At 41.4% G+C, this 22,610-nt stretch overlaps 1 protein-coding gene across 1 annotated transcript in view; it reads left to right on the top strand.

Moving 5' to 3' along the window:
• The window catches only part of DOT1L (DOT1 like histone lysine methyltransferase), a 96,500-nt gene that overhangs the window by 51,762 nt on the left and 22,128 nt on the right, over positions 1–22,610 (top strand). Inside the window, exons 10-23 of the mRNA XM_081312921.1 lie at positions 505–573; positions 1,908–2,014; positions 2,630–2,671; positions 3,454–3,537; positions 5,441–5,678; positions 6,867–6,980; positions 8,158–8,249; positions 8,888–8,989; positions 10,280–10,417; positions 11,123–11,248; positions 12,160–12,644; positions 15,279–15,402; positions 19,022–19,168; positions 21,098–21,227. Coding sequence (XP_081169047.1) covers positions 505–573; positions 1,908–2,014; positions 2,630–2,671; positions 3,454–3,537; positions 5,441–5,678; positions 6,867–6,980; positions 8,158–8,249; positions 8,888–8,989; positions 10,280–10,417; positions 11,123–11,248; positions 12,160–12,644; positions 15,279–15,402; positions 19,022–19,168; positions 21,098–21,227 — 1,998 coding nt within the window. The remainder of the gene's footprint in view (positions 1–504; positions 574–1,907; positions 2,015–2,629; positions 2,672–3,453; positions 3,538–5,440; positions 5,679–6,866; positions 6,981–8,157; positions 8,250–8,887; positions 8,990–10,279; positions 10,418–11,122; positions 11,249–12,159; positions 12,645–15,278; positions 15,403–19,021; positions 19,169–21,097; positions 21,228–22,610) is intronic.

The raw sequence follows: 22,610 nt of genomic DNA, 5'->3' as shown, positions 1-22,610 counted from the left end.
TTTTACAACCGTCCTGGCCACGCCTGTTAAGTGAATCATTGCAGTTGCTAAGTTGGTAACACAGTTGTTTAAGTGAATCTGGCTGCAAAAGATGATCACATGATCCTGGGACACTACAATCATCATAAATATGAACCAGTTGCCAGGTGTCCAAATTTTGATCACATGACCATGAGGAGGCTGCAGTGGTTGTGTGAAAATCGTCATGCATCACTTTTTTTCAGTGCCACTGTAACTTTAAATGGTCCCTAAACAAATGGTTGTAAGTCAGGGACTACCTGTACTCCCAACGTATCCTCTGCTATTGAACTCAGCACTCATATCTAACATTTAAAAACATCACTGACCGCTAAAATGACCAGATATGTTAAGCTCATTGGATAGGAACATACATAAAAAGATACATGCATCTTTATGATATAGAAGTAAATAAATTTACACATTTTTTTCTAACTTATCACTGCTAAGGGAAATTAACCTGTAGCATAACTTTTTCCTCCCCAGGTGGTCAGATAGTATCCTCAAAACCTTTTGCACCGTTAAACTTTAGAATAAACAGCCGAAACTTGAGTGGTAAGTTTTCTTATATATATATTGTTGTCTTTTAAGCTACACACTGAGAAGCAAAACAATAGGCACAGTTGTGAACTTTTAAAGTGCTATTTAGTGCTTTATTGATTTATTAGATTTTATCCCTCCTTTAGTACTTTATAAGTAACTCGAGGTGGCAAACATTCCTAATATTCCTCCCTCCCTCCTATTTTCCCCACAATAACCCTGTGAGATGACTTGGGCTGAGAGAGAGACAGCAACTGGCCGAAAATGCCTAAGGTGGGACTAGAGCTCAAAATCTCCTGCTGATTGGCCCAAAGTCACCTAGCTGTCTTTCATGTCAAAGGTGGGACTAGAACTCCTGTTTCTAGGATAGCCTCTTAAGCACCCCACCTATGCCCTCTCGGTGTTTTGGACTCTAAGCAGGTTTGCAAAACGTGTTCCTCTTTCCTTCCCCAGTGAACCTATTCTAAATTTCATGTGTTTTTATGTGTGAGGTTCTGAAGTAGGCTTTTATATACTGGGACCACAAGAAAAAGCTTCTGTGTAATTAGGAATAAAGCAACGTTCTTCACTAGGTGGGCGTTGGGTGAACGCAAATACAAACTCACGTCAGTCCTTCCTGTTGAATGCAGAGATCTGACAGGACTGGGACACGGGGACCTGCGTGAGCACCCCTGGGTCCGCTCTCTATCCTTACAGTTCTTTCAGTCCTAACCTGGGATATGTGATTGGCCCCTTTGGGTTTTGCTGCATCTAAATTTATATACAGTTGGCTGCAATTGTATATAACTGTTTTTTTCACTCCAAGGATTCTACTCCCACATATTAGAGTTAAGAATAGCCTGTGTTGGTGGTTTTGCGGCAGTGACCTAATATAGCTGCCTTTACAAAATCTAATTACATCTACATGTAATTATACAATCTAATTACAGTAAAGGTAAAGGTAAAGGTTCCCCCGCACATGCGTGCTAGTCGTTTCCGACTCTAGGGGCCGGTGCTCATCTCCGTTTCAAAGCCAAAGAGCCAGCGCTTGTCCGAGGACGTCTCTGTGGTCATGTGGCCGGCATGACTAGACACCAAAGGCGCACGGAACGCTGTTACCTTCCCACCGTAGTGATGCCTATTTTTCTACTTGCATTTTTACGTGCTTTCGAACTGCTAGGTTGGCAGAAGCTGGGACGAGTAACAGGCGCTCACTCTGTCACGCGGCACTCGGGATTCAACCCGCCAGACTGCCGACCATCTGATCGACAAGCTCAGCGTCCTAACCCACTGAGCCACCGCGTCCCTTGTCTAATTACAGTAGAACTTCCTAATTCTGTTCAGCTTTTCTTTCTTTCTTTCTTTCAAAGATATTGGCACTATAATGAGAGTTGTAGAATTGTCACCACTAAAAGGATCTGTCTCATGGACCGGGAAACCAGTTTCTTACTACCTGCATACTATTGATCGAACCATAGTGAGTATTGATACAAGCTGCACTGAATGCCAATCGATTTCCTAGTCCAGGGGTAGGCAACCTCGGCTCTTTTATGACTCATGGACTTCAACTCCCAACTGAGCATAGCTGACTCAGGAATTCTGGGAGTTGAAGTCCATGAGTCACAAAAGAGCTGAGGTTGCCTACCCCTGTCCTAGTCCAATTCAAGATGTTGGTTATTATCTATAAAGCCCTAAGTGGCATTGTACCTGGTTATTTGAAGGACCAGCTATCTCCATTGGTCTCTGCCTGCCTGGTATGTTCCAGCAGTACAGGTGCCATGGCAAGTTTTGTTTTCTAAAGTAATTAGCATGGTATCCCAAGTGATTAAAAGATTTCATAATTTACATTCCTAAAAAGCCAAGTATCATTTAAAAAGAACCCTTTGCCTAATTACACCTGATTGGCTTAGTATGAAATTTTATTGTTGTTTTCTTGTAAGTATTCTTTAGAAAGCTGGAAAAAAAATATGCATGGGAGGCTTTTGATTTCTAAGTACATTTCCACTATTTTCTTTCTCTTTGTTGAAATGCATTATAAACCTCTAAAATGTTTCTTCTGATGCCCATTTGTCATTTTTGTTTTTCATTTCAGCTTGAAAACTACTTCTCTAGTCTCAAAAATCCAAAACTCAGGGTAAGTTATTGTTATTGTCAACAAACCTTATTCCTGCAAAGTAGAAAATAATGAAAGCATTAAATGTTGCCCCTTCTGATTTTGGAAGCCTACGTTTTCCTGTAAGATAATGAAGTATAGACATAGCTCTTATGTGTCCATAGAATTGCATCAACTTGTATGGATGTTCCAGTTCTGTGATGGCATAGAAAAATAGCAGAATATGGAACTCGATATACTTTGAATGCCTGTACCTAGCAGATATATTTTTACTATTATGAGCATTCGTTTTAAAATCAGGAGGAAAGATAAACAAAGATGCCTTTAACCCTTTAAAAGTAATGATACATAGGAAAGTATTACTTTTATAACTTTTGCATATAAGTCATCTTCAATTGGTGAATACAGATGTATGCATTTCATTAAACAATAATAAGATGTTTTAGATTTAGAAGACCAGGACTGTCACTTTCATTGGAGTCTGGGTAGAGATTAGCAACTAATGTATTGGTTGGTGGATCATAAGAATTCAATTTAATTCAACTTTCTGTTCTAAAAATACTTGAACAACAGTAAGAGGTTAATCTAGGGCAGGGGTGTCAAACTGCCGGCCCGTGGGCTGGATGCTTCACGCGGAAGCCGCACCCACCCCAGCTCCAGCAAGGGGAAAAAAGTCACGATACGTCGCGACACGTCACATGATGTGGCGAGTTTGACACCCCTGATCTAGAGCCCTTGCCCTCGATTATCTGGGGGACAGTACGGTATTTCACCCACTCTTTCCTTTATTTTATTTTCTGCAGGAAGAACAAGAGGCAGCTAGACGTCGACAGCAAAGAGAAAACAAGAGTAACACAACAACTCCAACAAAAGTCCAAGAAAATAAGGTCTGATTCCATTAAGACTTCCTTACATGTCACTATTTACTGATAATCTATATAAATCACACACACACACACACACAATTCTACAGAAAAGAATCTAGAATCTGCATTAAAGTAATACTTCCATTAGAGGGTAAATGATACAGATCAGTTCTTCTCAAAACTTCAGTGGATAAATTTCAGTTAATAGTTACCTGTGTCATCTGCTTTCTGCAAGAAGTAGGCTCCCATCCTGGCTGTCTTTTTGAAATTGTGAGAGCTGATTTTGAAAACATGATAAAACTGCTTTAGGCATGTGAGACATTTTTGTGTTGCCAATGGTGAATGATGATACCCTTCAGGATTTCAGGCTTAAGAACGTGAGGGGATGGCTCCTGGGTTGTTCTTCCTAGCACAGCAGGCAGTTCCTATGAAATTACAGTTCTTCCAGAGTTCCAACAGTAGAACAGTGACTTGGTTGATAAAATGCTCTAGAAAGAGACAGGAGAAGAAGGCACCACTTGTGATGGCAGAATAGGTGAGGTGAACAGTCAGTACAGGTTGTCCTTGACTTATGAACACAGTTGCTAAGCAGAGCAGTGGTTAATTGAGTCGTACCCAATTTTATGACCTTTTCTCGTCCCTGTTGTAAGTGAATCACTGTAGTGGTTAAGTGAATTGCATGGTTGTTAAATGAATCCAGCATCCCACATCAACTTTGCTTGTCGGAAAGGGACGGTTGCAGAAGGGGGGAATCGCCTGACCCCAGAATGCTTCAGTTGTTGTAAATACATGTTGCACCTGAATTTTGATCAAATGACTGTGGGAGGCTGTGACGGTCGTAAGTGCAAGGATCGACTGTAAGTTGCCATTGTAGCTTTGAATGGCTGCTAAATGCACGGTTGTAAGTCAAGGACCACCTGTATTTGTGGCAAGCACACCCTGATTGACAGCCAACTTGAAGCTCTAGGAGTTATTATACTACAGTACCTGCTATGGAGAATGGAGGAGTTTAACATCGTTATCATAATAGTAAAGTTGGAAGAGACCTTGGAGCTCATCTAGTCCAACCCCCTGCTCAGGCAGGAAACCCTATACCATTTCAGACAAATGGCTGTCCAGTCTCTTCTTAAAAACTTCCAGTGCTGGAGCATTCACAGCTTCTGGAGGCAGGTTGTTCCACTGGTTAATTGTTCTAACTGTCAGGAAGTTTCTCCTTAGTTCTAGGTTGCTTCTCTCTTGGGTTAGTTTCCATCCGTTGCTTCTTGTCCTGCCTTCAGGTGCTTTGGAGAATAGCTTGACTCCCTCTTCTTTGGGGCAGCCCCTGAGATATTGGAAGACTGCTATGCATGTATTTAGAGCGGTATTCCCCAATCATATATTCCTCAGAAGTGTAAGGCTTAGAATCAGTTGGGGTATTGATTGGGATTTGTACTCAAATAGATCCAGAGGCTGCATTTAAAGGTCAAGCCACCCAGTTCCCTGTTTCATAGATAATTACTCTAAGCCATATATTGAATTGTCTGTTTGACCTCTGATTCCTTTAGAGATTACTTTAAAAACAAAAGCCACACATCTCTCAGGGATGAAAGGTTATCATAGCCTCCCGTGGCACAATAGGCTTATACAGGAAGGCGATTATTAATATGCTATTTTCTTCTAGCCTAGTTGGTCTTCTCTGATTGATGGCAGCTGTTCAGGGTCTCCTTCAGAAAGAGAACTTTTTTAGTTCTGCTTGTTGGTCCTACAGGTAATCCTCGACTTACGACTGCACTTGAGCCCAAGCCCAAGTCAAGGACTACCTCTACTAAAGATTGAATTTGGGATGTTCTTTGTGACCGGCCTTCTCCATAAGGAGAAAGAACCTTTTTTTTTTCCTTTCTCAAAGTTGCCTTTTCTCTTCTTCTTTCTTTCTTTCTTTTTAAAGGACGATGGTGCTGAAGAAGACAAAAACCTCGGGGCCAACACTGTCAAAAAGCCATCCCCATCCAAAGCACGCAAGAAGAAGCTGAGCAAAAAGGGAAGGAAAATGGCTGGTAGGAAGCGTGGGCGCCCCAAGAAAATGAACGTGGTGAATGCCGAGCGCAAGATCAAGAAGAACCAAACTGCGCTGGACCTTCTCCATGCTCAAACTGTATCACAAACAAATTCATCCTCTCCTCAGGGTAAGCCTTACAGCTGGGGAATCCTAATCCCCTTAGAAAAGGTCTTCTTTGTGTCGGTTTAGGCCAGTGTTTCTCAATCTCAGTGACTTTTAACTGTGTGGACTTCAGCTCCCAGAATTCCCCAGCTAGCCATAGGGTTAAAAGTTACTGAGGTTGAGAAACGTTGATTTAAAATCATCTTAACCCAGAGCTATTGCGCAGCAGCATCCCCTTATAGGAACACCCTTTTATAATGTGGGCCGATCTTGGGTTCTTTATGAATAATCTTATTGCAAGAGAAATGGGGATATGGTCCATTGGTATGCAGACTTCCACGTAGGAAATTAGCATGCCAAACGGAATTTAGCTTAAAATGTACCAGTGCTAAGAACCTGTAGCATTTATTCGTTAGCTTGTTTTTGTTCAGATGTTATTCCTGAATTTGAAGTAGCTGTGAGTTTGAAATTCAGTCACCGGGAATGGACCATGTGTTAAACTTGACCTCAATGGTACATTTGAACTGACTGTGAAATTTAAAAGTACTTGCCCAATTGAGCATTGATGGGCAAGGACCAGTCTGCTGAGATCCCCACAGTTGATCGTTTTTTTATCTTGCTGCGATTGGATGTAGTTATAGTACAGGTAGTCCTCGACTTGCAACCATTCATTTAGTGACTTTTCAAAGTTACAGTGGCACTGAAAAAAAGTGGCTTATGACCATTTGGTATGTTTACGACCGTTGAAGCATCCCCATGGTCACGTGATCAAAATTTGGGCACTTGGCAATTGGCATGTATTCATGACCGTTGCCCTGCCCTGAGGTCACATGATCGCCATTTGCAATCTTCCCAACCGGCTTCCAACAAGCAGTCCAAAGGCGAAGCTGGATTCACTTAACAACCACGTGATTCGCTTAATGACTCAACCAGTGATTCACTTAACAATTGTGGCAAAAGGTCGTAAAATGGGGCGCAAGTCACTTAACTGACTTAGCAACGGAAATTTTGGGCTCAGTTATGGTCGTCAGTTGGGGACTACCTATAATGTATTTTTTAAAACTGAACTAACTTTTAAATCACACTGGGAGAAATTATGTCACAGGCCAATAATTATATCAAATGGGAATGATGAACATATAATCCCAGGCTGCCAAATGGACTCCTTCCAACAGAAAGAAGCTTAAGGGACCCATCTTCTCTTTCCACCCAGATGCATATAGGTCACCTCATAGTCCATTTTACCAGCTACCTCCTAAAGTGCAACGGCATTCGTCCAACCAGCTCTTGATTACTCCTACTCCACCTGCACTACAGAAGCTGCTAGGTAAGGGCATTTCTCCCGTTTTGTTGAGCAGTTCATATTTCTTGACACAGCATCTGCTGAAGGTGTAAAAAGAAAGGCTATGTGCTCTGATCTTGCTCAGAGTTTTAATTATTTTTTTTAAAACAATTTCTTTATGACCCCTGCCAGACTTTCTGAAGATTCACCAAAGCTTCAGGATCCCCCTTCCCACATGGGTGAATACATGCACTTGCATATCTCCCATCACAACCTATAAAAAATAATCTGAGCGTTGTCTTCTTAATTAATGGGATGAAAGAGGGGTTGAAGATAACCCAAAATAGATAATGTGAAGCCTGCCAGAAGGAGAATGGTGCAAAATTATTTGACAGATTCAATTGTAGACATCTGAAGCTCTGAAGGAAGATACCTTTGGTTGTAGAATAAAAGGACAAGGGTCCTCTTAAATCCAATCCTGGAATTTCACTCCCTGAAATGAATGTACATTTCTTTTATATAAAAAATGATTTCTGTTTTTTTTAAATAACATTTTTTGTTTCTCTCCTTTCTGGTTTTCTTTGTTTTAGGGATTTAACTTTAATGAAGTCATTTTTAAAATTGTGTTATTAGGAATTATCAATCCTTGTTGCACTATTGTAGATTCCAGTCAGATTTTTGCCTGTTTAGTATCTCCACTACAAGGCAGGGTGTTAAAGATAACCATATCACGACATACTGAAAGTACATATATATATATATATATATCTGTTTCCTAATTCTTATTCCAGATAAATTCAGAATATGAAAAGTACCTTGCATCATATCTCTTGGGAGTTGCCAGACAAAGCAGGAGAAAAGCAAGTTCTTTCACTAGAGCCTCTGTGTATAAATAAGGTTTATTTTTAATACAAGGAGGGAGAGAACAGGTCAGAGGTCAACAGATTGCTTATCTGGATCTAACTAATAGATTGCAGAGTGACTAGCGGGAGATTGTTGACAATTTCTGATTCTTACTTGATTAATAACAGTAGTAGCATGAAAACTTTATTTTAAATTAAAAGAGCTGGAATGTGTGAAGTTTTAATAATCCAGGAGTAGATTTTGGTATTTGTTTATTCCTAGCTTAGATGAAACAAGCTGAAGTTGTACAAAAGATTGATGTACGAATACTGCTTGCAGGCTGTTCATGTTCATTTTTTTCTGTCTCCTTCACTTACAGACTCTTTTAAGATCCAATACATGCAGTTCATGGCTTATATGAAAACAAATCAATATAAGGCAACTCTTCAGCAGTTATTGGAACAGGAAAAGGTAGGCTTTTTTTTAAAGGACTGCCAATTAATTTACAATAGAATCAGGCCACTCCAGAGTTGATCTTCCGATCTTCCTTTTCAATTCTGCTTCTAAGATTCTGATCTTATTACATTTGTCTCCCTCCAATCCTTTTCAGCATATAGTATCTATTTGCTTGTAATACTGTTGTGTCATGTTTCAAGGAATGACATTTAGGTAGTCCTCAAATTACAACCACAATTGAGCCCAAAATGTCTGTTGTTAAGTGAGACATTTTTTAAGTGAGTTTCGCCCCATTTTACGACCTGTCTTGCCACAGTTGTTAAGTGAATGCAGTTAATAAGCTAGTAACGCAGTTGTTAAGTGAAACTGGCTTCCCCATTGACTTTGCCGGTCAAAAGGTGATAAAGGCTAACCACATGACCTTGGGACACAGCAATGGTCATAAGCATGAACCAGTTGCCAAGCATCTGAATTTTGATCCCATAATCATGGGGTTGCTGCAAAGGTCGTAACTCTGAAAAATGGACATAAGTCACTTTTTTCAGTGCTGTTGTAATTTTGAACAGTCATTAAATGAACTGTTGTTAAGTCGAGGACTACCTGTGCTTACTTTTCTGAAGTATTGGCATTTCCTTCCCTTTCTTGTTCCTTAGGAAAAGAATACTCAGTTAATGGGAAAGGCTCAGCAGTTGTTTACTCACTGCCAGGCTCAGAAAGAAGAAATCAAACGACTGTTCCAGCAGAAGCTAGATGAGGTACAATGAGGAATGAGCTATTATACAGATTGCAGAGCAAAAGGGAAAGGTCTTTCATGCTTTGACGCTGTGGATTGTAAGCTAGCTTGAACTGCACCCAAGCCAAGGAAAAAGGCAGAGCTGATTCCTAACAAGAGTTGATTCCTAACTGGGAATTGGTCCAAATCTGAAAATAAAGGATGTAATGAACTGGACATTTTTAGAAGTTCAATTGCCAAAGTTCAAGGGGGCATGAGTGTAATTATGGGCTTTCTTTCATTAATAACATGTGTAACATTTGTGATAATGGTGGGCTAAAATTTAAACAATGAAAATTAATTAGTACCTGAAGTAGGTGCAAAGTAAGTTTAAGACTTCACTGAATATAACTTTGAGGAATCACTCAGTTTTGGATAGAGTTCTCTTAATTTAAATGATTTAGTCTTCACTTTTTTTGATAGGGGAAATGAAATCAATATATAACATCAAATTTTGTTGTTCTGAGTAAAATAAAAAAGCAAAAACAAATCAAGAGCAGTTCTTAATGCAGTAGTACAAAGACATTATACATACCAAGACACTGTATTAATTGCCCTTTCTATTTTATTTCAGTGGAAACAGAATTTTTGTTTCTTTTTGTTTCATTGGTATCTTTGAGTCAGTCTTAACTCCTAGTAAATGTCTGGCCATGTCCTTCAGTTTGCTTGGCAAATGTTTGAAAGTGGTTTGTTGTTGCCTTCTTCTAGGGCTGAAGTAGCCTGAAGTCATCCCAATGGCTTTGTGCCTAAGGCAGAACTAGAACTCACAGTCTCCTGATTTCTAGAATGGTGCTTTTAGCCATTACACCAAACTGCATAGTACATAATAATTACAACTCAGCTGATTCTAAGGAATCACTGAACAAATGCTGATCAAAACTTATGGTTTTGAATACATGGTAACTCTATAATTCAAAATAATTCATACTGTGTACAGTCTCAAATAATATCAGTACCAGTCTTTTCAAATCAGCAAATGCTACGCAACATGTCCTTAAAACAATAGAGTGTATTAGTGTAACTGGCTTAACTAAAAGAGGTAAATTATTTGGAGAATAAAGCAATGATAGAATACTTGCAGTTCTTCCAATTGGTTCAGTTGCACTATGCATCAAATAATGTGATAATCTGAGGCTATTATGAGTTTTAAAAAAAACTTGAGAAAAAGGTGACCAAGCTGATAGGGTTTCTAATATTCAACAAAATCATTGCCTTTTTGTTGTTGGGAAAATAGTGGTTCTAACTGTTCTGTCATCTTCCTTTTCCTTTGCAGCTGGGTGTTAAGGCACTGACATACAACGATCTTATCCAGGCTCAGAAAGAAATTTCTGCTCACAACCAGCAGCTGAAAGAGCAGACCAAACAGCTGGAGAAAGATAATGGTGAACTCAGGAATCAGAGTTTACAGCTGGTTTGTATTCCTAGACGCATCGGGCCACAGTTTTATCTCATTTTGAAATCATTCCAGCTCTGCCGTTAATGTTAATTAAGATTATATATCATCACTGGGCGTCTATTCCAAAAACTAAGATTGAGAAATGACCGGGGGATTAGTGATTAAAAAATAGGCTTTGCGTTTAGGTGATTCCAGGAACATGGAGATTTGACCCCAGTTGAAGACAGACTATGGTGGGTTAGATGTAACAGGTTAGTGCAGACATATAAAACTCACGTGACGTTGTGCAACGTAACAGAGCTTTTTCTCCATTGCCGGCAATGGGGTGGGCGCGGTTTTGGGATGACACATCCGGCGGGCCGGCAGTTTGACACCCCTGGGCTAGTGTGAAACTTTGTATGTAGGTGTGAGCCAAAATCTGTAGCTGGACGACTTTTAGCCAGCTGAGCTATAACCAGTAGCAGAGTTCAGTGCTTTTAAAACGGTGAAGTTCTTGGAATTTTTCTGTCACTTGGGTCTTATCTAGCAGACTCTACCTAAGACAGCCAGACAGAAAAAGCTGTCAGTGGAACGGATAACCTAATGTGGGATGCATCACATTTTATATCAAGAGCTGACATATAACTTAGATTTATATGGCACAAAGGGTTAGTTTGGACAGTACTGTGTAACATTTCCCAAACAATATATCTCCCTGTTCTTTTTCTGGATTTCTTCCAGCTGAAAGCTAGATGTGAAGAACTGAAGTTGGACTGGTCAACACTTTCACTGGAAAATCTTCTCAAAGAAAAGCAAGCATTAAAAAATCAGATTTCTGAGAAGCAAAAACACTGCTTGGAATTGCAGGTAGCGCACGGACAGGATGCAATACCTTTTGTTACAGTTGATTTCCAGTGTTGCCTTTTAAAAAAAAACAAACCCAAAAAACTGGGCCATGGGTTCTAGTAATGTTCCTTGGTGGCCTGGTGGGTGACCAGGTGCTTCACAGGACTCAGACCTTCTCTTCAGAGGGGATTGTAAGGAACGGGGCACTTCAGGCAAGGTAGGCCAACCCAGGGGTAGGCAACCTCGGCTCTTTTATGACTCATGGACTTCAACTCCCAGAATTCCTGAGTCAGCTATGCTGACTCAGGAATTCTGGGAGTTGAAGTCCATGAGTCATAAAAGAGCCGAGGTTGCCTACCCCTGGGCCAACCTGTTGGGCGAGGAGCGTTCTTCCGCAGCATGGTTTACTTCCCTAAATGGAAGAAAATGGGGCAGGGTTTGCTGGGTTCTTAGAGGAGTCAGTGGAGCTTCAGGATTGAAAAATGGAAGGGATTGTCATTCCTAAAATATCTCATGATAATAACCCGAAAGGTTCTTTTCAAAAGGCAACTGGACTTCCTTAATGTTTTTTTTCCCCCTCGAAAGTGTTTCACTTCTCGTCCGAGGAGCGTCTTCAGTTCTGACCGAATGGTGGGGAATAGAAGGGTTTTATATTCTTTGTAGGTGTCTGCTCGATAGCAATCTGAAGGCCTGTCCTATTCCTTACCATTCAGTCAGTACTGAAAAAGCTTCTTGGACGAGAAGCGAAAGGCTTTCAAGGGGAAAACACACACACACACACACACAGGCACACACACAAAGAAAATCCTACTGACTTTTGGAAAAGCACCTTTGGGACAGCCGTGATCTGGACGATTGAGAATCTCCTTAGATACAAGTTATGATAATAACCTTTTAATGATGTTCTTTTTTTTTCTCCTGTCCCTTTAAAGATCAGCATAGTGGAGCTTGAGAAAAGCCAGAGGCAGCAGGAACTTTTGCAGCTGAAATCCTACATGCCCTCCGACGAATCGCTGCCAGCCCAGCTGCGCCATAAAAACCATTTGAACCGGGAGGCAGAGCCTGACCACAACACGCTTCACTTGGAGCTAGAGTGCCCCAAGTTTCCCGTGCCCCAGGTCAATGGCATGAGCCCCGAACTGTCCATAAACGGCCATGCCACGTCTTATGAAATTCACAATGCACTCAGCCGGCCAGCTTCTAAACAGACTACTCCCCAATACCCACCTGCCCACGTGGACCAAGACATAATTCCTTGCACCCCAATCCATAGCTGCAGGCAGAAGCTGGACAAAGGCTCAAACATATCCCTGCCAGATTACACCAGGTTTTCTCCAGCTAAGATCGCCCTCCGGAGGCACTTGAACCAAGACCACGTAGGCAGCGGGAAAACAGCGCCCAGCGAGAACCATCAGAGGTGAGGAGCAGAGTGGTTAGGTCATGTGTTTCTCCCCAGGTGGGTAACCTTGACTGGATTATCACTGCAGGTAGTCCTTGACTTACGACCCCACTTCAGCCCAAAATTTCTGTTGCTGCGCGAAACAGTCGTTACGTGAATTTTGCCCCATTTTGCAGCTTTTCTCGTCATAGTAGCTAAGTGAATCATTGCAGTTGTTAGGTTAGAAACATGATTGTTAAGTGAATCTGGCTTCCCCATTTTCTTTGCTTGTTGCAGAAAGTGATCACATCACACACACACACACACACACTCACTCACACTCACACACGACACTGCAACTGTCATAAATGTGAGTCAGTTGCCAAGCCTGAATTTTGATCACATGACCAAATGGTTGTAAGTGTGAAAAATGGTCGTAAGTCACTGTTTTCAGTTCTGTTGTAACTTCGAACAGCCACTAAATGAACTGCTGTAAGACAAGGACTTCCTGTACGTCCTGGTTCAAATGACAGTTTGCTTAGGTGCATGAGAAAGGGAACATAACGCCTTCCTAATTCTGTTGTTGCCTGCTATGAACCAATTGAGGCTTTGAAGGGTGTGCATTTATATTCTCTCCAATGTTTCAGTTCAGGTTGTTCCAACAATCTCCCTTGGTTCAGTCACTTTGGAGGGGAATTGCAAAATATTTGTTGGGTTCTTGATGTTTTCTGAGCTTGATTGTTTTCCTGCAGATATTTTGACAATGCAAGGAAGAGTGAAGCTTGCTGGTTGTTAATATACAGTAGCTTGCCCTGCCAGTCTTGGTTAGGGTGTGATTTCTTCTTTGAAAGTTCCTGGACTAATACATTATTTCTTCCCTGGTTGTTTATCTGGTGCTGTTTCCCGCTTATCTGGGTGTCAGTTGCTAGGAAGGATGTGGGGGGGGGGGTTGGTTCCTTCCTTAACTTTTGATTGTGTCTTTTCAGCGGTATATATCTACGGTTTATATGTTTGCTGATGGCCGATTTGTCAGACTGCCAAGCTTCCAAGAATTCCCTAGGATTTTTGAATTTGTCTTGATGTAAAATGCCAGCAGTTCCCCAGTTGAAAGGGTGGCCAAATTTGTCTGTGTTAAGAGATTATGGAATTTTCATGTCTTCTGATTGCCAGTTGATGTTTATGAATGCGTTCTGCCAATTTTCTACCTGCCTTTCACGCATGGAATAGGCGCAAATTACTGTATATAACTAACCGGTAAACTTCGCTTTCCCGTGCAGTGATCACGTTAGTGGCAATGAAACATCTGCAGAAAAAGTAGGATTGGAAATAAATAAACCCAGAGAACAGCAAGAATTTATTATTAGACTTTTTATTCTGCCTTTATTACTTCATAAGTAACTCAAAGCGCTGAACAGATTCCTTTCCCCTTTTTTCCCCCCCACAACAACGACAACCCTATGAGGTGTGTTGGGCTGAGAGTGACTGCTCCATGGTCATCCAGCCAGGTTTCCTGTCTTAAGGTGGGACTAGAACTCACAGTTTCCTGGTTTCTGAGCCTGCACCTTAACCATTACACCAAGCTGGCTTTCTCAGTACTACAACCATGAACCATATATACCAATGATGGCAAAACGGTGACCCAAAACCCACTTATGTATCATCGGGTGCCGGGTGGGCGTGGCCCTTTGGGTGGGTGTGGCCAATTGGGTGGGCGTGGCTGCAGTGGTAACGGCAGACTGGGTGGGACTACAAAGTTCAATCAATCAATTCCAACTTTGCGAGAACTTTTTTTTCCCCCCGCGAGAAGTTGAAATTGATTGAACCTTATTTTTTTTGCACACAGCGGCGGAGGCCTAAAGCGAAAAAGGTTTTATAAAGCCCAGCTGAAGGCCTAGGACTGGGGCGACAGCGTGCGTGCCCACATAGAGGGCTCGGTGTGCCATAGGTTCGCCACCATGGATATATGCGCTCTAGGATTGGAAATTACCTTTGGGGTAACAGTGGCAATCTGGATAGCTGTGCAGGATGGATACTCTGTTTGTGGGTGGTACCTTTAATTGAATGCTGAATGAAGAAACTGTAAAAGAATGTGGGAAGTTGGCCTGCGGCAAATCAGAGCTGTACCCTCCAGGCTCCTTTTTATTATCAAGAACGCCTCTGTGTTTAGAGGGAAGCTGCATTCTAATTCTTCGTGTGGAAAGCACGCTTACATGCTGTACTCAATAGTCAGCAGGAGAACCAGAAAGCATTCTGTGGATAGAAGAGAGAGAGAGGGTGGCTGGCAGCGTTCTTTGAAATTAGTTATACCTCATTCTCCCCCCCCCCCCGCAAAAAAAATCTCTTTAGCAGCCATTTTGTGCATAGATAACTGTTGGTCTGGGATGGAGCCTGCAGTGTTTTTCCAATTTTCAAAAGGCACAATAGTTCTACTGTCTGGTGCGTCAAATATTATCTAACAAACCATTTCTTTTCTTAAAAACCCATGAAGATCTGAAAGATAGGTCTTTTTTTTTTTGAAGATAACCAAGCTATCGGAAGCCTGTCTTTCTGACACATGAAAGAGGGCCTTCCTCTGCATTTCTTTCTCGCCACAGAATGCGCCTCAAAAACCATTGTTTTTTTTAACAAAATGGAAGCTTTCAAAAGCTTTCCTTTTTTGTGTGTGTGTTTCAGAGCTGAACATTTAAAAGAAAATGGCCTTCCATTTCAAAGCCCTTCGGCATCAAACGGCATGAAGTTGAGTCCTCTGGAAGACAGGCCCTCTTCCCCACCAGCCTTCCCAGCTGGGAATGAGAAGGTAAGGAATTGTAGGACGATGCCTCTGAACCTCTTGGGGGGCAGTTCTTCTACTGAGCAGCAGCGACTGAATGGGTAGTTTTTGCTGTAACTCGGTAGCCTCCTGGGGCTTGAAAATTAACATTAGTGTTTATTTATTTATTTATTTATTTATTTATTTATTTATTTATTTATTTAACTTATATACCGCCCTTCTCCCGTAGGACCCAGGGCAGTTCACAAGGCAATTAAAACAACATTACAATACAAAAATTAATAACAATTAAAATAGATTATATTTTCCTTAATTAAAATCTAAAACCCCCATAACTCTGATTAAAAACCCAATTACAATAAGTTAAAAAATTAAAAAATCCTCAGTCCTGGCCAGAAAGCTCAAAGAGCCAGGTCTTCAGGTCCTGGCGGAACGAACGAAAATCAGGGGCAGTCCTAAGCTCTACAGGTAACTGGTTCCAGAGGGCAGGCGCGCCCACAGAGAAGGCCCTTCCCCTGGGTGTTGCCTGCCGGCAAGCGCACAGGACGAAGGGAACTTGATGCCGGCAGCAGGTGTTCCCTCAGATATCCCGGACCCAAGCCATTTAGGGCTTTATAGGTCATCACCAGCACCTTGAATCTCATGTGCTGTACATTTATGGGGTGCAGAGAAAAACATTGAGTAATGAAGATAGAAAAACTGGAGGCAGGTAACCTGTGACCTACGACCGGTCGCCCTCCCCATAGTCACATGAATGCATACCAGACATTTGGCAACCAGCCTGCATTTACAGCCTTTGCAGCGTGCCATGATCATGTAATTGCATTTTACAATAAGTTTTGCCGAAAACCAGCATCTACTTCTGGTTTCTCACAAAAATACTCCATAGAGAACAGTGGATGTGCTTTATGGCCGCCGTGTTTGCTTATGGACCACCACAAAATAGGGTCAGTTACGAAGGCGACATGCTTTACCACCATCAAGACTTACGACCATAATGGTCAGGTTCCATTACAGTTGTAAGTTGAGGACTATTTAGGGCAGGCATGTCAAACTCGCGGCATCAAGTGACATCGCGCGACGTGTCGTGACTTTTTCCCCATTGCCGGCAATGGGGTGGGCGCAGTTTCGGCATGACGCATCCGGCCTGCAGGCCGGCAGTTTGACATGCCTGATTTAGAGCATCTTGTAGTAACACAAATACTTCTGTAACTATATTTATGAATAATGCTCAATTAGAAATAAATCAGATTATGAACAGTGCATTGACGCAAGTACTGTAGCCTTTTACTCTTCTTATGAAGTAAATAGTGTGGGAGGGATAGCAGCGAGAAGGAAGAAAACTTTGCATCATGTCTCAACCTGATATCATGATTACATTCATCCCAACACTACAATTTTATAATTACAGCCTAATTATATTAATAATTTCAGATTTAGATACAATTTGGGACCAAATGGATTGTGTGCAACAAGCATACTTTTACTTTATTAAATTTATAATACTTTGTTAAACCAGGTCTCTTGGCCTTGAGTTCTGTGCAAGTCTGATCAGTATTTTTTTTTCTAATCAAAATGAGATAGAGGAAAAAATGTAAAAAGATCAGATTAGCGTCCCAATATTTAAAGATCTTAATGTGAAATACATTTGTCTTGTGCTTAATTAAGTTTGAAGAATCTGCACAATGTTTATTGTCGATGAGGTGTGGAAGAGGAAGAGAATGCGTCTTGTTTTGCATTCTCCTTCAAGTTTAAATGGGCTTCATAACTTATTGTAATCAGGCTTGATTAAAAAAAATGAGGCTTAATTTGTTTGCAAATTAAAGTAAGCATGATTGCACAACTATTTTTAATCAGATGCTCCGTTGTAGAAACAGGTGCAGATAAATTCCTGAACTCCAAAGCACAGCTGTGTGATGGGCAGCATGATACCAAATCTACTTCCCTTCCCTTCCCTTCCTTTCCCTTCCCTTCCATGGTTTCTTTTAATCATAGTATAGCCGAGGAACCAATTCCTCCATTAGTTGACGAATTATAACTCCCAGCATCCTTCGCTTGCATTTATCTGACAGTGTTCGAACTATGCCATCCCGGAATTTATTTGTTTGAATGTATAAATTCAATTTATACATCAAATTTATTATTCAGTGTACATGCCGTGCATCAGGTTATCAAGCAGCTGAGCGAATTACAACACGAAATGATTGCATTTTCTTGACCATAGTCCACATCAGTAGCAATCTGAATTCCCTTAAAACAGGGGTGCGGGTTGTCAAACTGCTGGCCCGTGGGCCGGATGCATCATAGTGAAACCGCACTCACCCCATTGCCAGCAATGGAAAAAAAAGTCACGATACGTCGTGACACGTCACATGACGTTGCGAGTTTGACACCCCTGCCTTAAACCCAAGTTTGCCATTTCATTGTAGGGTCTGGTTTTGCAGGTAATCATACATACTTGCTCTCATAATTTTTTCATTTTGGACTATAATGTTATTCCCTCTTGTGTTCTTATTGGTTGGCAAATCCTTTTTTCAAACTCTCTGCATTTTTTTTAAATGCATGCTATTCCCTATTACACTAGAGTTTGCAAATTATTTTTTGTAATAGTGTATTCTCAAGAATCCTTTTTTTGTAAATTACATACACTGTACCTATCTTTTTTTAATTGCAAACCGCACCACCGAATTCTTGAAAGTGCAGATATAAGAGTTTCCTTAATGCTAATAAGTGGATGCCTAAAAAAATTAGCATCTTTTTTCCCCCAGGCTTGCCCAGAAGCCAAAATAAAATAAAATAAAATAAAAAAATAGTTGGACTTCTTTAAAAAGCAGAAAAGAAGTGCTGTGTTTGTGTCTGCAGAAGGAGGAAATCATATTCAAACCATGTGCAGCCCTAAGAGACTGCTATATTTGTATCCTGTACATGTATATGGTTACCTTATGGCTAGAGTAAACCATGTAAGGTAGGGAATATTCTTCAGACTTAGATTCTCACTCCTTGTGCCCTAATCAGAGTTAGAATTGTGTCCTGCACTGCATGTGTGTTATTGTTATTATTCAATCAGCAATCAATAATATCTTGCTCAGACTTTCACAGCCTGGATCCCTCTAGAGACGTTAGAACTACAATTCTGTAATTCCCAGTTGGTAAAGCCAATGGGTTGTGATCCCAACTAAAGGGCACAGGTTTGGAGAAAAGGTGAACGATCTATTCTGCAATATGACTCAGCTGTTGTGTTGTAAATTTACTATACAAACTTTGCCATAGTGACACAAGGTTATGGAAATATTTCCTCATGCACCATAGCAATCCCAAACACAGCTGCTAAGTATAAATACTTGGCACAGTAAGTGTTTCAGTTGGGCGAGAGACTGTCGTTGTGGTTATATTTCCCTATTAGATCATTAAGTAAAACATGAACTGTGTTTGGTATGTGTGTCTGTGTTGGCTGGCTGATGCAATTGACCTTGTCTGCATCTGTAGGAACATTTTTTTTGTTTGTTTGTTTGACGGATGGGGAAATGCTTGCAATTTTTCAGAACGCCTCCTTGCACCAAGTACTCGGGCCTACGGCCACGGCCCAGAAGCGCTGGCGGATGACGCAAGCTGCATTTTTGGCATTGTCTGCTTTGTGTGTTTGCAGGCTTTGCGCGAGAGGACGTCTGCGAATAATGGGGAGACGATCACCAGCCTTCCCATCAGTATCCCCCTCAGCACAGTGCAGCCCAATAAACTCCCTGTTAGCATTCCTTTGGCCAGCGTAGTCCTTCCTAGCCGTGTTGAGAAGGTGGTGAGTAAGGGTACTTTGTTTTCTCCCGTGATCTGTGCCGTAAAGCCAACTGTACCATGTTAGAACGAATTTATAGCATTATTTAAGTGTGGTGCAAGGTAATGGAGCATGCTTCCCTCAGCTACTTTATTTATCTATTTTTATTCTGCTTTTAAAAGGGACGTGGTGGCTCAGTGGGTTAGGACGCTGAGCTTGTCGATCAGAAGTTCGGCAGTTTGGCGGGTCGAATCCCGAGTGCCGTGTAGCAGAATGAGCGCCTGTTACTCGTCCCAGCTTCTGCCAACCTAGCAGTTCGAAAGCACGTAAAAAAAATGCAAGTAGAAAAATAGGGACCACTACGGTGGGAAGGTAACAGCGTTCTGTGCGCCTTTGGCGTCTAGTCATGCCGGCCACATGACCACGGAGACGTCCTCAGACAAGCGCTGGCTTCTTCGGCTTTGAAACGGAGATGAGCACCGGCCCCTAGAGTTGGAAACGACTAGCACGCATGTGCGGGGGAACCTTTACCTTTAGCTTTTATCCTGCTTTTATCATTGGTATAAAATAACTCAAAGTGGCAAATGTACCTAATATTCCTTTCTCCTGTTTTCCCCACAACTATGTTATGTGGTGGGTTGGGCTAAGAGAAAGCAACTGGCCCAAAGTCACCCAGCCACTCTCATCCCTAACGCAGAACTAGAACCCACAGTCTCCCAGTTTCTAGATTGGTGCCTTAGCCACTAAGACCATATGGTTCTGTTTCTTGCTGTCTCTTAACTGAACTTACTAAACCATTTCTAAAATCATTTTAAATTTTATGCGTGATACCGATTCCTAAGTAATCGCACCTTTTTGCTTTTTTTAAATAACTCTTATAGCCCTCATTTATTCAGTATATCTAATAGCTTTCTATGCATGTGCTAAGAGGAGATTGTTAAATCTGTGTTCAGTCCTTTAAGCTACCTTGAGCAGCTTTATTTTTCTCCTAGCTTCTGGTTTTGTTATTGAGATTGTCAAGCTGTTAAAAAGTAACTATTTGAATAAAGGCTAGTTTAAATATTTGGTACGTGAATCAAAATAACCCTGCGGTTGATATGGATTGTGTAGAACATTATTTTCCCTAGATAAAACAGCTGTAGCTGAATGACTGAGCACAAATTTTGCATATAGGACATTATTCAGTCCTGACCTCAGTGGCTCAGATGTGAGGATAAACAATCCTTTGGTGGCTCTGGATTGCATTTAAAATTTTTCTGGAGACTGAGGGCAGCAGCGCATGGAGCAATGCTTTATAGTGAGCGGACTGCATCACACGTGGCCAGAGCCTGATTTTTCCATGTTTTTCACAGTTTGGTTTTGCTTCTTAAATTATGTCATTGCTATTAAGGCCTGACACTCTAGCACAGGGGTCTTCACACTTGGCCCTTTTATGACTTGTGGACTTCAACTCCCAGAATTCCTCAGCCAGGCACGCGTGCCTGGCTGAGGAATTCTGGGAGTTGAAGTCCACAAGTCATAAAAGGGCCAAGTGTGAAGACCCCTGCTCTAGCATGTACGTGTGCACAGCCTCAGTATGGTGGGAAGCCATGCCATTAGTTTGTGGCCATCACAGTTAGAGGGTCTCTGAGGGCTTTGAAAAGAGATGTGACCACATACAATCCATGGCTTAGAACGTTAGGTCATGGCTGACGGGCAGAGAATGACTGCTAAGCAGAGTAGACAACTGGGATGGATAAATAATTTGACATCGTTTAAAACTGCTGCTGTCATCTGCAGAGAGAAATGGTTCTGAATGTAAACTGTATTTTACTTCCTTTCCGGCTGCTGCTTACCAGTAGCCCAACCTTAGAGAAGAGCAGTAATTTTACAAAGTACTTGTTTTAAACCAAAATTAATTTTATCACGCTTCCTTTTCCAACCGTCTCCCTTTTTCTCCCTTTCTTCTTTCAGAGAAGCACACCTAGCCCTGTCCATCAGAACCGAGATTCCTTTTCAACACTTGAAAAACAATTTGGTGCTAGTTCTCATCACAGCATTGGCACCGCTGCTGGTAACAAGCCTCTGACCTTGGCTACCTCAGGTGAGCTGCTTCCTTTCCCACCGCTGTTTTCCAACTTACAGTAGGTGTGTTTGGGCGTGTTAGCTGCTCAAGAGATTAAAATGCCTGTGCATGCGAAGCAGGTGCGGTGATGCTTAAAAGTTTTGTGAATTTTTCAGTGTTTCTGCGTAAATATGAACGAAACACAGTCTGTTTTTCCACACGTCCTCACATTAGAGCAAGACATCCCAAGTAAACAAATGAATCATAAATGTTCTGCTTGTTCTTTTTTGTTTATTGAGGAATAAATTATTCCAGCTTGGAGCTGGAATCCAACATTTAGGTTCTGACCACATTAACCAATGTCTCTTGGCTTGAGTCAAAGTCTCTGAGGATTTCAGACAGGTAGCGCTATCAGTCGAAGAATTCATTTCATTGTTTCCTCCTTAATATTTTTCCCATGGAAATGAAAACATCAAAAAGGTGAAAGCAATAGGAAATATTCAGGAGTGTTGGGAATTTGTATCATGGAATCAGAGAGTCTGAAGGGGCAGACAGAGTCTGTTCCTTAATACATGAATTCAAATCCACTTCCACTTATACATAGCTAGTGAAGATGAATCAACCTCTAGTCTGGTTAATTGATTCCAGAGATAAATTGATTCCAGAGCCTTGGTGGAGCAGTGGGCTAATGCCTCCTTAAGTAACACCAGCTGCCTGCAATTAGTGCAGGTTCGAGTCCCACCAGGCTCAAGGTTGACTCAGCCTTCCATCCTTCCGAGGTAGGTAAAATGAGGACCCAGATTGTTGGGGGCAATAAGCTGACTTTGTAATAATGCTGCTTGGGGGGGGGGCAAAAGCCCTAATAAGCAGGCATATACATAGAATGAAGGCTATTGCTAAGCACATTGATTTGTGCTTTAGATTGTAAGCCGCCCTGAGTCTTTGGAGAAGGGCGGGATATAAATGAGATTAAAAAAAATTGGTAAGATCATTGGCAGTATTTAAAGTAATACCCGTTCACACAAAAGACCTTGCAATATGGTATCCTGTACTGTTTAGTCTTCTCAAATCTAAGCCTTTCTAGTTCCTTTATACTTTTTGGATGTCATGGTTTTTAGCCCCTTTATTCGCCTCATTGGTTTATTTTGAACCTGTTCCTTTAAGAGAAGTTTGGACTGACTGTTATACTGAAGAAAGGCAAGGCGTATTATCCCTTATTCCAGAATTCAGGATTTGGGCTACTGAATTTATTAAACTGCAGGAAGACTGATTCCATTCGAATGTTAGCTTTGCTCTAAGAAAAAGAACAGTTTGAAAGTAAGAAGCAGTTACCCAGAGATATGTTTGGTTTTTCTTCACTGGATATCTTCAGGTGGAGGCTATATAACTATTTAGTGGGGATTTTTTAAATTGGATTTTTAC

This window comes from Vipera berus (genome assembly GCF_964194415.1).
Source record: "Vipera berus genome assembly, chromosome: 1".
NCBI classification, from domain to species: Eukaryota; Metazoa; Chordata; class Lepidosauria; order Squamata; family Viperidae; genus Vipera; species Vipera berus.
Note: the sequence above shows the minus strand (reverse complement) of the source record. Positions and strands in the feature narration are given on the sequence as shown.